This window comes from Piliocolobus tephrosceles, chromosome 4 (genome assembly GCF_002776525.5).
Source record: "Piliocolobus tephrosceles isolate RC106 chromosome 4, ASM277652v3, whole genome shotgun sequence".
Classification (NCBI taxonomy): domain Eukaryota; kingdom Metazoa; phylum Chordata; class Mammalia; order Primates; family Cercopithecidae; genus Piliocolobus; species Piliocolobus tephrosceles.
The window spans coordinates 52,116,124-52,129,047 of NC_045437.1; the positions used below are offsets into that span (position 1 = coordinate 52,116,124).

General features: G+C 38.5%; 1 protein-coding gene across 2 annotated transcripts in view; it reads right to left on the bottom strand.

The window, feature by feature from the left end:
* Positions 1 to 12,924, bottom strand: part of LOC111539887 (microtubule-associated serine/threonine-protein kinase 4-like) — a 392,884-nt gene that overhangs the window by 68,142 nt on the left and 311,818 nt on the right. The window contains exon 5 of one of the 2 annotated variants that reach the window (XM_023207890.2): positions 3,469 to 3,504. The exons of the other annotated variant lie outside the window; for it this stretch is intronic. Within the exon in view, the coding sequence (XP_023063658.1) occupies positions 3,469 to 3,504 (36 nt within the window). The remainder of the gene's footprint in view (positions 1 to 3,468; positions 3,505 to 12,924) is intronic. 2 annotated transcript variants of the gene reach the window in all.

The following is a 12,924-nucleotide window of genomic DNA, read 5'->3' on the forward strand; positions in this document are numbered from 1 at the left end:
AAACAAAAAAAAAAAAAAAAAAAAAAAAAAAAAAAAAGAAAAGAAACATTCAATGTTTCAATGTAGGTATTAAAAGAGAAACACATTTATAACACTTAAATGCAAGTATTATAAAAGAAACAGGTGTTAATCTTACGATACCTATTATATAGTGATTTTTACTGTTTTTAAATCTGATTCTACTTGTATTTTAAAACAATTTTACCTTAAAATTAACAATGTGGAATTTACACAGATACACAGAGTTATATTTAAAATATACTCTTTTTTTATATTTATCGACTCTGTCAATTTTGATAATGATTAAAATGAGTGTGGGAAACACAATGTAAGTTGCTCAAAATGCAACTTATTTGAAAATACTGGAAACACAATATGCCTTTTATTTAGCAATAGTTTATATCATTTGTCACCTCTGAATATATCATGATTGACTCTTTGCTTTTCAGAGGTTCAACTTGTTAAAATGGCTTATAATTACCATTTCCTCTTTGCTACTTAAATTTTCACTACTGGCCAGCAGTAGTTACCTCAATTTGGTTCATCTGCTCAACCTCCACACATCCTTGAAAGCATCCTTGTTAGAGAGAGAGAGAGAGAGAGAGAGAGAGAGAAACAAAGAGACAGAGAGAGAAACAAAGAGAGAGAGAGAGTTCCAAAAAAGAAGAAAATGTTCCAACAAAATTCTGCCTGTTTCAATCATGACATCCAGTTATGTTCCAAAAACAGTCCTGATGACCTTTAGTGGAGAATAATATTAGAGACCAAAATCAGGGTAAATAAACTGCCTATTAGTTTTTTATATGACTACTAGAGAAGGTAACTGTTATCACCCTTTTTTTTTTTTTTTTTTCCTGTGATGGAGTCTTGGTGTGTTGCCCAGGCTAGAGTGCAGTGGCTTGATCTTGGTGCACTGCAACCTCCGCTTCCTGGGTTCAAGCAATTCTCCTGCCTCAGCCTCCCAAGTAGCTGAGATTACAGGCACGTGCCACCACGCCTAGCTAGTTTTTTGTATTTTTAGTAGAGACAGGGTTCAACATGTTGGGCAGGCTGGTCACGAATTCCCGGCCTTAAGTGATCTGCCCACCTTAGCCTCCCAAAGTTCTGGGATTACAGGTGTGAGCCACCGTGCCCAGCCTGTTTATTACCTTCTTTTGAATGAGATGGAAAAATTGTTTTGATTTAGTAAAGATGATAAGTTCATATGGAAGACTTCAGTTTAACTCTATGTTGACTGTCCTTTTTTGGTCTTAATGCAAATAACTTAATTTCCCCTTCTTTTCTAATTATCATCTTTAATATTCATATACATGCAAGAAAGTGCTATATCAATCTATTTCTGTGAATTATACTACTATTAAAATTAGAAGGAATCTCCATTTTTTTTCTCTTTTTGAGACAGCATCTTGCTCTGTCACCCAGGCTGGAGTGCAGTGGCATGATCTCGGCTCACTGCAACCTCCACCTCCCGGATTTAAGCAACTCTCCCATCTCAGCCTCCCAAGTAGCTGGGATTACAGGCACGTGTCACCATGCCTGGCTAATTATTGTGTTTTTAATAGAGATGGGGTTTCACCATGTTGGCCAGGCTGGTCATGAACAAAATCTCAATTTTTAAAACAATTTTATTTTATCTAAGTATGTCATTAATATATACCATTCATTATATATACACCATTCATTAATATATACCAATCATTTCACCATTTTATTTTTGGCTACAGAACAAACTAATAATTTTTTCTACTTCATCAAGTAAACACAGGTAGAACCTACATGGGGATGTCCTTCTACTTCCATAAGTAAAATAGAGACCTCACATTTGTTTGTCTTCATTTGTAAGCTAAAATTACCATTATTTTTAATCCCAGTTTTAGTATTTAGCTCCAATATTTCAGATGCCTTTAGAAAAACACAAGGTATTTATTACTTTAGTATTATACCAGCTAATGAATTTCAAAAAGAAATTAAGAATGTCAGTAAAAACAATTAATATTATATTAATACAGTGTAAATTAAAAAGAATGGTCAAAAGCTATCAAATACTAGAAAACTTTATCCACAGTTTCAAGTGTGACAATTTCTGAAGTCCATGTAATATCCAACATTAAGCTTAAAAATAATTAAATCACAAAAGATTCCAAAGTACATGGTTTATTGTACACTTCAGTTATAGTTCTTTGTTCACATCATATTTACAAATCTCTCAACCAGTCCAGATATGGGTATACTTCATAATTTGGTACATAAACAGACATACAAAACTAGAAACTTACATTCATTGAAAACTTTGACCCCTTAAGCTTTAATGCAATAATTTAATTATTGGATAATTAAAAAGTTATGGCTGTATCCCAATATTTGCATCTTGGCATAACTGTGCAATCATCACAGAGATAAAGTAAATCACATTTAAATAATTAAAACTGACAGAAGTAATCTTTAGTTTCTCAGTAAATATTCTTCCAATTAGTGGCATCAGGTAAAGAGATCCCCACATTGAGGAATATTAAATATTTGGTTCTATTTATTGAGTAGTGTTGTATCACCTTTCATTTTACAAGCATTTAGGATAAAACTCCTTCAATTTAAAATTTTTAGTTGAACCAGAACAATGTGGAAAAATAACTGACTAAAAAAAGTCATGAAAGTATGAAAGGAGAGTGAAGGAGAACTTACCAGAAATTATAAGTCACTAGAAAAGCCAGTGTATTCAAAACAGAATGGTGTTGGCACAGAAACAGACAGATAGGAGCAGAATGGACAGTCCAGAAATAGTTCCAAATATATATGGCATCTTTATATGTGACAAGGACAACAATTCAATCCCATGAAAAATAAAGTTTCTTGTATTAACTAGGATTTAAGTAACTGGTCATCCATCTAGGGGGAAAAAAAAGAAAGAGAATCCTACCTCATCTCGTGTACAAAATTTTAAGTTGAAGATTGAATGTTTTTTTAAAATGGTGAGAAAATTTAAGAGAATATCTGCATGACCTTGGGGTGGACAATACCACTCTGAGCAAAACAAATAATTCAGAAGCAATAAAGAAAAAGACATATTTGATTAAATAATAATAAACAATTTCATTTGGCAAAAGACATCATAAACAGATAAAAACTGCAAAGACATTTGCACGCATACAAGAACAGATTAATACTTCCATGTAAGAGTTTGTAGAAACTGAAAAACACTACTAAATGGAAAAATGGGCAGTGAAAATGAGCATGAAATGAAGAAAAGAGAAATGTAAATGAGCAGTAAACATATGAAAATATACTCAACACCAGTGATAGTGAAGGAAATGCAATTTAAAGTAATGACCATGCGTAATAAGGTTGGAAAGAATTAAGGGCAGTGACATCCAGTGCTGGTGAGAATGTAGGAAATGGGCATTCTTATGTGTGAAGGTGATTTGCTATTCTTTTGGGTAAAGTGATAGCTATTAAAATTAGAAATACACCTACCGTTTGACCAAGCAATTCCACTTCTGGGAATCTATCCTATAGGAAAAAAAGGACCAGTACGTAAGGATATAGGTACAAAAATGTTTATTGCAGCATTGTTTGTTGTGGGGAGGGAAGAAAGGGAGTACTGAAAACAACAAGAATGTCAGTTAATAGGAAAACGGTTAAATAAATTGTGGTATATCTATAATGTAGAACATAATATAATTATTAAAATAAATCTGATAAATTTGTATCTACTGACTTGGCAGACTGATAAGGTGACAAAAGAAAATCGAAGAGTGGGTGTTTAACATTCTTGTTTAAGACAGGTAGTAGCAACAACTGCAATGAATCAAGGTACGCAAATGTACCTGCACCTGTATGCACATGAAGCGAAGAATGGAAGAATACACACCAGTCTAACAATGACTGCCTAAGGTTGTGGATAGAGACAGGGATTGGAAGGGATGGGGATTATTTACTTCCTCTTTGTATGTCTTTGTGCTGTTTCACTAGTTACTATGATCACAATAGTAATTTCATAATTTTCAAAACTGTTATTAACTTTTACAAATGGTAGTACAGTAGTATTTCTATACATTCATCTTTAGTAATAAACAGTAGTAAAGGAACAAACATTTTTTGCCTATGCCAGTCTCACCATTGTGTTCAGTTGGGGCTACTTGCTTAATATCCACTCCATCTCTCTCTCCCCTCTGTGTATCTATCAGTCATGTAGTTTGGGTGGAACTGACTACACTCCAATTCCAATGACTCCTGAATGCTCTAAGCTACTGTTCTACACCAGAAATACAATTCAGAGCCACTTATACAATTTAAAATTTTCTAGTAGTCACATTAACAGGTTAACATAATTTTAATAACATTTAACCCAATATATCCACAAATACCATCATTTCAGCATGCTATTAACATAAGAATTACTAATGAGATATTTCGCATTCTTTTTCTGGATCTCAGTTTTGACTATCCGCATTGCAAGAGCTTGAGAGCCACATGTGGCTATCGGCTACTGTACTGGACAGCGCAGGTCTAAGCTAATGATGGCCATGCTAGAAACACTCCCACGTTCAGGATTAAACACATAATTTAAAATGGTCCAATTGAAGAGAAACCCATAATGGTAGGAGACGAAAATTTCTTCTTCTTCCACTAACTCTGGAAACTGCAGGCAGACACTGAGGGATGAGTCAGGAAGGAAGCCTGCAGCCAGTGCAGAAGGACCCGTGTCCCTGAGACACCAGTGAGCCTCAGGACCAGTCCCCCAGTGCAGGAGGACCTGTGTCCCTGAGACAGCACTGAGCCTCGGGACCAGCCCTCCAGTGCAGCCTCAACTGTTTGGTTACACAGCTAGCAATGTTTTCCTCCAATCACTTTGAGTTAGGTTTTCTATTACTTGTATCGAAAAGTACACTCATTGACAAACTCATCTATGGAGAGTGTCACATCCAAAGAGAATGATTTTCTTAAGTACACTAGTTCAAATGCTAAAATTTTCTTCCAATTGCTTTTAGTCAAGCTATTCTTTTGTTAAACTAGCTTTATTTGATAACCTTTTTAGAAATCTTCTGAAAATATCCCCAAAGAAGAGTCCCACAGACTAATTTCTTATCATCCAGGGAAACATCCCAGTCACTATACAAGAGAGCAAATATTTCTCCTCAGAAGAAAACATGAAATCTCAGAGCAACCAATCAGCTCTCATTCCACCTTCCTTTTTTTTTTTTTTTTTTTTTTTTTTTTTTTTTTTTTTTTTTTTTTTTGAGATGGAGTCTCACTCTGAAGCCCAGGCTGGAATGCAGTGGCACGATCTCAGCTCACTGCTACCTCCGCCTCCCGGGTTCAAGTGATTCTCCCGCATCAGCCTCCTGAATCGCTGGGATTACAAGTGTGCGCCACCCCACGCCCGGCTAATTTTTGTATTTTTAGGTGAGACAGGCTGGTTTCCAACTCCTGACCTCAAGTAATCCACCCGCCTCTGCCTCCCAAAGTGCTGGGATTACAGGCGTGAGCCACCTCGCCGGGCCTCTGCCTTCTTTTCTGATTCTCACTCTCCAGACCTGAGTTTCTCATCCTTGGCACTACTGACATTTTGGGTAGATAATTCTTTGGGGTTGTCTTGTTCACTCTAGGTGTTTAGAAGCATCCCTGACCTCTCTCCACTAGAAGATAGTGGGAGAAACCCTGGTCCCCAAATAGTTGTGACAACCAAAAAGGTCTCGAGATATTTTCAAATGTCATCTTTGGGGGTAAAATCACCCCCCGTTGAGACCCACTGTCCTAGACAAGCAATCAGTTCAAGTATAACTGACCTTCATTGTTGTATCAGATTCAGGCATTGTAGCAATCATTAAAGCATGATGTCACCCTCTGTGTCCCCTGCATCACAACATTTTGGAACCATGGTCCTCTTCCCAGCCACGGAACCTCCTCTGGTCACACTCTTCCTCTTCTACCTCCTCTCTATGCTAAGCGTGAGCTCTCCATTATAGTTCTTTCTAGAAGAAATGTGGCTAGTTCCTTCTGACTTCAGCTTCAAATCATTACTTGAGCTACTCCCTGAACCACCCACCCAACTACATCCCTTGCACTTCTCTGAGGGGCTTTTTGGACAAAGTATTTGCTAATTTATGATCACTCATTCCTCAACCCTAACTCCCCAGCCTGGTCCTTCGCCTCCATCAACACACCTGGGGGCCATTCCATCCCATCTTTCCACACTGTATCAGCTTACACACTGTCCTCTTTAATCCATCTCTAAGACTGGAATTTCAGTACAAATACTGGTCAACTTTTCAAAGCTCCTCAGGTTGATCTATGGATTTAATATGATTTCAATAAAAATATCAACAGGCTTTTTTTTTGTAGAAGCTGACAAACTGATTCTACAATTAAAACAACTAGAATAGCCAAAACAGCTTTGAAAAAAGATGAACAAAGTTGGAATACTAATGCTTCTGAGATCAAGACTTACTATAAAGCTATAATAATCAAGATAGTAGATTGATATGAAGACAAATCAATGAAATATAACGTCTGTAAATGGAAACACAAATACACAGACAACTAATTTTTGACAAAAGTTCAAAGCATTTCAGTGGAGAAAAAACAGCATGTTCAACAAATGGTGCGGGAACAATTAGAGACGTGTATGCAGAAAGCAACTTCGATCCATATCTCACCTCCATGTATAAAAATCAACACATTAATCATAGACCTAATGTACAATCTAAAACTATAAAACTTTTGGAAGAAAACCTAGGAGAAAACCTTTGTGACCTTGGATTAGGCAAAGATGGCTTAGATCCAACACCAAAAGCATTTAAAGAACGAATAAAGCTTTTGCTCTTCAATAGATGCTATAAAGAGAATAAAAACACAAGCCACAGGCTGGGAGAAAACATTTAAAGATCACATATATCAGGTTTATTTATAATGGCCAAAAGCTATAAATAACCCAAATGTCCAGTGGCAAGAGACTAATGAAACTGACACAGTCAGTCCATAGGATATTACTTAGCAAAAAACCCTAATAAATGATCGACATACACTATGACATGGATGAATCTCAAAATAATTACGCTGAGTGAGAAGCCAGGCCTGAAACAAGGGTGCATACAATATCACTCTAGTTATGTAAAATTTTAAAAAAATGCAAACTAGTTTTTAGGGATGGAAAGCATTAGTAGTTGTCTGGTTGGGGATGTAGGGGTGGGGAAGCAATGACAAAGGGGCAGGAGAAAACTTCTGGGGAAGATGGGTATTTTATTATCTTGACTGTGCCGGTGGTTTCACGAGTGTATACACATATCAATTTATGAAACCGTGCACTTTAAATTATGTACAGTTTATTGTATGCCAATTATGTCTCAATAATGCTTTTTTAAGAGAGAAATGCAATGCTAGCTATTGGGGAAAACCTCACTACCATACCATGTAGAGACAGATGAAATTGGTTCATGCTACTTGGGAATCCATGAAAGGAAGCTGTTTTAGAGGTTTTGTTTTGTGGTTTTAAATTCCTCTGTGGGTTAACACAAACAGAATTCACAATTCTTGGGTACATGAACATAATACAGCCTAGATGATATTAAATAGTAGATGTGGTGTGTGTTGGGAGGGAAAGACTTAGACCCCTATGAAAACCAATTTAAAGTGTCTTTGCTTTAATTCTCCTTTTAAGTGCCTCCCAAGACAATCACCACCATCATCTTAAAGGTATGTCTGACCAACATCTTTCAGCAAAAAAAAAAAAAAGAAAGAAAGAAAAAAGAGAATAAAGCTAAGTGGCCTGAATTCTCAAAGATAATAATCAAATAATATGCTTTTAACCAGGTGTTTGATGGCATTTCTCCCCATGATTCTATCAAATTCAACTACATCTACATACATATTAGTAGTGCCTTAGAAATCCACCTTAAAAAGCCACCACTATTCCTCTAAGACATGAAACCTGTGTAGTGATCTATTAATTTCATTCCAGTGTATGATGTCAAGTGCATTTTAAAAATATACTTCATTGCTTCCAAGTGCTTCTTTAATCCACAAGGACTGGTTTTAGCATTTAAGCTAATTTATTCTAGACATAAAAAAACCTTCTGCTTATTCTTGCAGATAATTGATTCTTGATTTGTTAAGGTACTAAACACTATGGTTTACGTGCGGACATACAAACCCCCTGGTAAACCCACTCATGTGCCCCACACAAAGCCAACTTGAATGTTTATTGCCTAGGGAGAGGGGTCAAAAGGAGCTGAGAAAGGAGCAGAACTCTCCCTTACTTTGTCCTGCTGCTAGTCCAGTGGGAAGGTCCTACTCTCCCTGCAATTAACATCACCACTTGTTCCACAACAGCCGCACATGGAAGGCACACAGTACCAATTTCTCAAATCAAATGCCCTCCTCAATTTCCTAAACATAAAATAAATCTAGAAGATAATCTCTGCCTCAAAGCTGACCCCTCTAAGTAAAAGCATATACCACCACCCCCAAAAACAATAAAAGACTGCACTGGAAAATCAGGGTTTAGGAAGAGTTAGGCACTCGATGCTAATGTTACCAAAAGGTTAATCCCATTGATCTCCATGACACACCAAAAGTTAAAAATCGTTTTTTCTGCACAATAAAGAGCACAAAGCATAAGCTAAATTAGTATTTTCTGACAAAGAACATCTTCACATAAACATCTACAAAATATGTAAATATTTCTTGAAAGATTACTTTATATTTCTACAATATACATGTTTAAATTCATTCATTTATTTATTTTTTAGAGACATGTCCCACTCTGTTACCTAAGCTAAAGTGCAGGCACATGATCACAGCACCTCAAACTCCTGGGTTCAAGCAATCCTCCCGCATCAGCCTCCCTAGTAGCTAGGACTATAGATACATGCCCAGCTAACTTTTTCTGTTTTTTATGTAGTTGTTGTTGTTGTTGTTGTTGTTTTCGGGTTTTTTTTTTTTTGTCTTGTTTTGTCTTTTTTTGTAGAGACAGGGTCTTGTTATTTTGCCCAGGCTGGTTTCCAACTCCAGACTTCAAGCAATCCCCCTGTCTTGGCCTCTACAAGTGCTGGCATTAGAGGAATGAGCCACTGCACCCGGCCTGAATTTATTATTAGAATTTGCAATCTAAAAAAAGTTTTAAATGTGTCTGTCTATGCTAGGTCAGATTCCTGCCACCCATTTCCACATGCAAATCAAACACATAGACTGTAATCAATAAAACTTTTTCCTCTCATGCAAATGTGTTCACAGAACTATCTGCAGAGAATTTCCTTATGGTGCTGGTCAAAAGTTAAGTGAGTGATGTGCGGGATGAAGCAGAGCTCACACGGTCACTGGGAGGAAGTGTGCAGTTACTGGCATTTCCATGGGTTTGTCACATATTCCTGTACTTAAGCATGGGAAAGCCCTCAACATCATCCCAAAAGAGGTGATGTCATAAAACAACCTATTAAAAGAAAACATGGGCCTGGTGCAGTGGCTCACGCCTGTAATCCCAACACTTTGGGAGGCTGAGGTGGGCAGATCACGAGGTCAAGAGATCGAGACCATCCTGGCCAGCATGGTGAAACCCTGTCTCTACTAAAAATACAAAAATTAGCCGGTCGTGGTGGCGTGCACCTGTAGTCCCAGCTACTTGGGAGGCTGAGGCAGGAGAATCGCCTGAAGGGAGGCAGAGGTTGCAGTGAGCCAAGATTGCACCATTGCACTCCAGCCTGGTGACAGAGTGAGACTGTCTCAAAAAAAAAAAAAAAAAAAAAGAAAGAAAGAAAGAAAGAAAACACATGTGTATTCAGATGGAAAATAAATGGCCCACCAAAATCCTCAGAGGGTGAGGTCCCTAACTCAGTAAAGTAGAGAAAGAAACCCTGAAAACATTTTGGTGTGCTTTTTCCCTCTAGTTACTTAGGTCTGACAGTCTACTGCCACAAGGAGTAAAAGGAGAATTTAAATCTTAAGAGTCAAAATGGCAGAGGAGATGGCACAGATTCCACGAAACACCAGGACACAAGAGAAGTCCTACCTTTCCACAGTTCCCTGTTAGAGCCACCAGGGCCCAACTTGCTACCACACAACGGGGGTAAAGAGAGAACAATACAGAATTCAGCTGCTCTGCTCACATGGCTAATTGCATAATGAATATATTTGGGGACTGCCAGTTACTGCAGCTGGGACCATTACACCACACCAGTGTGGCTGTCACTATTCTCTTTACAGTCTGAGATAAACTCAGCATCCTGGTAGGGCCGGGTGTGTGGCTGCAGGTTTCCCCTTCAGTTACAGTGTTAAGGGGATGCTCTTAAGGCAAGTTTGAGGCTTTACTTTCCAAAATGTTCAAAGAAACTATGACAAACATGGTGACAAGCAAACTCTATGAGGTCTACCCTTTATTGGGTCCATACTGTGGGTGTTGATGCTCGCATTTCTTTATAAAACAAAACATACCTGTCTCAGTCTGTTCTCATGCTGCTAATAAAGACACACCTGAGACTGAGTAATTTATAAAGGAAAGAGGTTCAATAGACTCATAGGTCCACAAGGCTGGAGAGTCCCAACAATCATGGCGGAAGGTGAAGGAGGAGCAAGTCATGTCTTACATGGTGGCAGGCAAGAGAGTTTGTGCAGAGGAACTCCCATTATAAAACCATTAGATCTTGTGAGACTTATTCACCATCATGAGAACAGTGTGGGGGAACCTATCTCCATCATTCAATTACCTCCACCTGGCACTACCCTTGACACGTGGGGATTTTTACCATTCAAGGTGAGATTTGGGTGCGGACACAGCCAAACCATATCAGTACCCACTCCCTTGCTGATATCTGTGTTTCTAACCCAAGCATGTTGACCTCAAAAAGGAAAGGCTGCTTGCCAGTCCCTGGGAGTTAGGAACCCTAAATTCTGGTCATGGTTTGCAATCAACATATATACTCCCTGAGCACAAGCAAGCCTCAAATCCTCTGAGTCATTAGTTCCTTGTTTACTAAATAAAGATATTTTCAGTCAGACTTCTCTTAAGGCTTCTTCCAGCTCTGAAATTCTATGATTAAAATTTTCCATATAGACCGCTATAATACACCATATTATTCTCTCAACACCTGTCAGTCCCAAAACACAATTTCAAGGAGTGCCCTGATTACCTTGCTGAGAAGACATGGCTTAAATCTGATAGAGGGGCCACTGAGGACAGGGAGTGAGTTCCCTCAAGGCCTAATGATACTGAGCCAGAACACCTGTGGGATCTGTCCCCACAGCAGTGCAGAGACCTCGCGTCCTTAGAGTTGACCAACGCTGGGTACAAATGAAAGAGCTATCCAAGGACATGGGGTCAACTGCCCCTTTCACACCTCTTCATGGAAACAGAACAGCCCCTAAGAAAATGCTACTCCAATGAGCTGGCTTTAAGGGGATTTCCCCAGCCTACTTTGTGGTCTTTTGCCTAACTCAACAGGACAAAAATAAATGATTTGGGGAGAGAGAAAAAAGGGAATAATTCCCAATATATTTTATTTATTTATTTAAGAAAACATACAGTACTTATTGTATGCCAGGTACTGCTATAAACACTTTACAAATATTTATTTATTTATTTATTTATTTATTTATTTATTCATTCATTTATTTTTATTTTATTTTATTTTTTTTTTGAGACGGAGTCTTGCTCTGTCGCCCAGGCTGGAGTGCAGTGGCCGGATCTCAGCTCACTGCAACCTCCGCCTCCCGGGTTCACGCCATTCTCCCACCTCAGCCTCCTGAGTAGCTGGGACCACAGGCGCCCGCCACCTCGCCCGGCTAATTTTTTGTATTTTTAGTAGAGACGGGGTTTCGCCGTGTTAGCCAGGATGGTCTTGATCTCCTGACCTCGTGATCCGCCCGTCTCGGCCTCCCAAAGTGCTGGGATTACAGGCTTGAGCCACCGCGCCCGGCCTACAAATATTAATTTAATCCTCTAAATAATTTGAGGACACAATGACATTATCATTCTACTTTAGGAAACTAAGGTACATAGAGGTTAAGGTCACACAGTCGGCTAAATGGTAGAGACAGGATTCAAACCTAGGCAGTGTGACTTCTGAGTCCACGCTCCGAAATGCTACTCAGTGATTGATTACCTATTGATGAACAGATGTGAGAAGGTGGCTTTTAGTGAGACAGCACAGATATCCGCCTCTCTCAATGGGTCCCTCTAAATAAGCGTTGCTGAAAAGGACTGCTCATTAAAAAACTTGCCCCCAATCCTACTTGATTCTGATTTGCTAAAAACTTATTCTAGTAAATATGAAATAGGGAACTTCTGCTTCTGTCTTTGGCTATCCAAAAGCACACTTCACCACCATGCACACCCACCAAAATGCTAAGAACATTAATTCTCAACTGGCAGTGGCATTTTAGATTTACCTTGAAAACTGGTTAAAAGTACTCAAGCCTCTACCTCACCCTGCCCTCAATACACACTAGACTCTGATTTGCATTCCCGAGGGTGTTCAGCAATGCACACAGATTTTTGACAAACCTCCCACAGGTAACCTAACCCTCTCCCCTGGGACAAAACTAACGTCTTCATATAATTTTCAAAGGTAAGAAGATCAATCCTACATTGTTTCTGTCTCCCAAATCTCTTCCCTACCCACTTCACAGAAGACAAACGCATGTGTGATAAGGAAAGCTGCAAATACGTGCCAAATACCAAACTGGCTATTCGATGAATACAGAAATGCAATTGACATTCTTCCACAGTCTGAAATCCTCTCTTTACTCTCAGGATAGATTACACTGTTTTCTTTTTATATAAACATGCCACTTTAAATGCTAATTCAGATGCGACGCTCGATTTTTTTCTTCGTTTTGTTTTTGGGTTTCTAACATTCAAAATGACACTGGACTTCCATGTGACTTTGACAATGAATATTTTGAATTCTTGCTTCAATATTTATGGGGGTGGGAGGA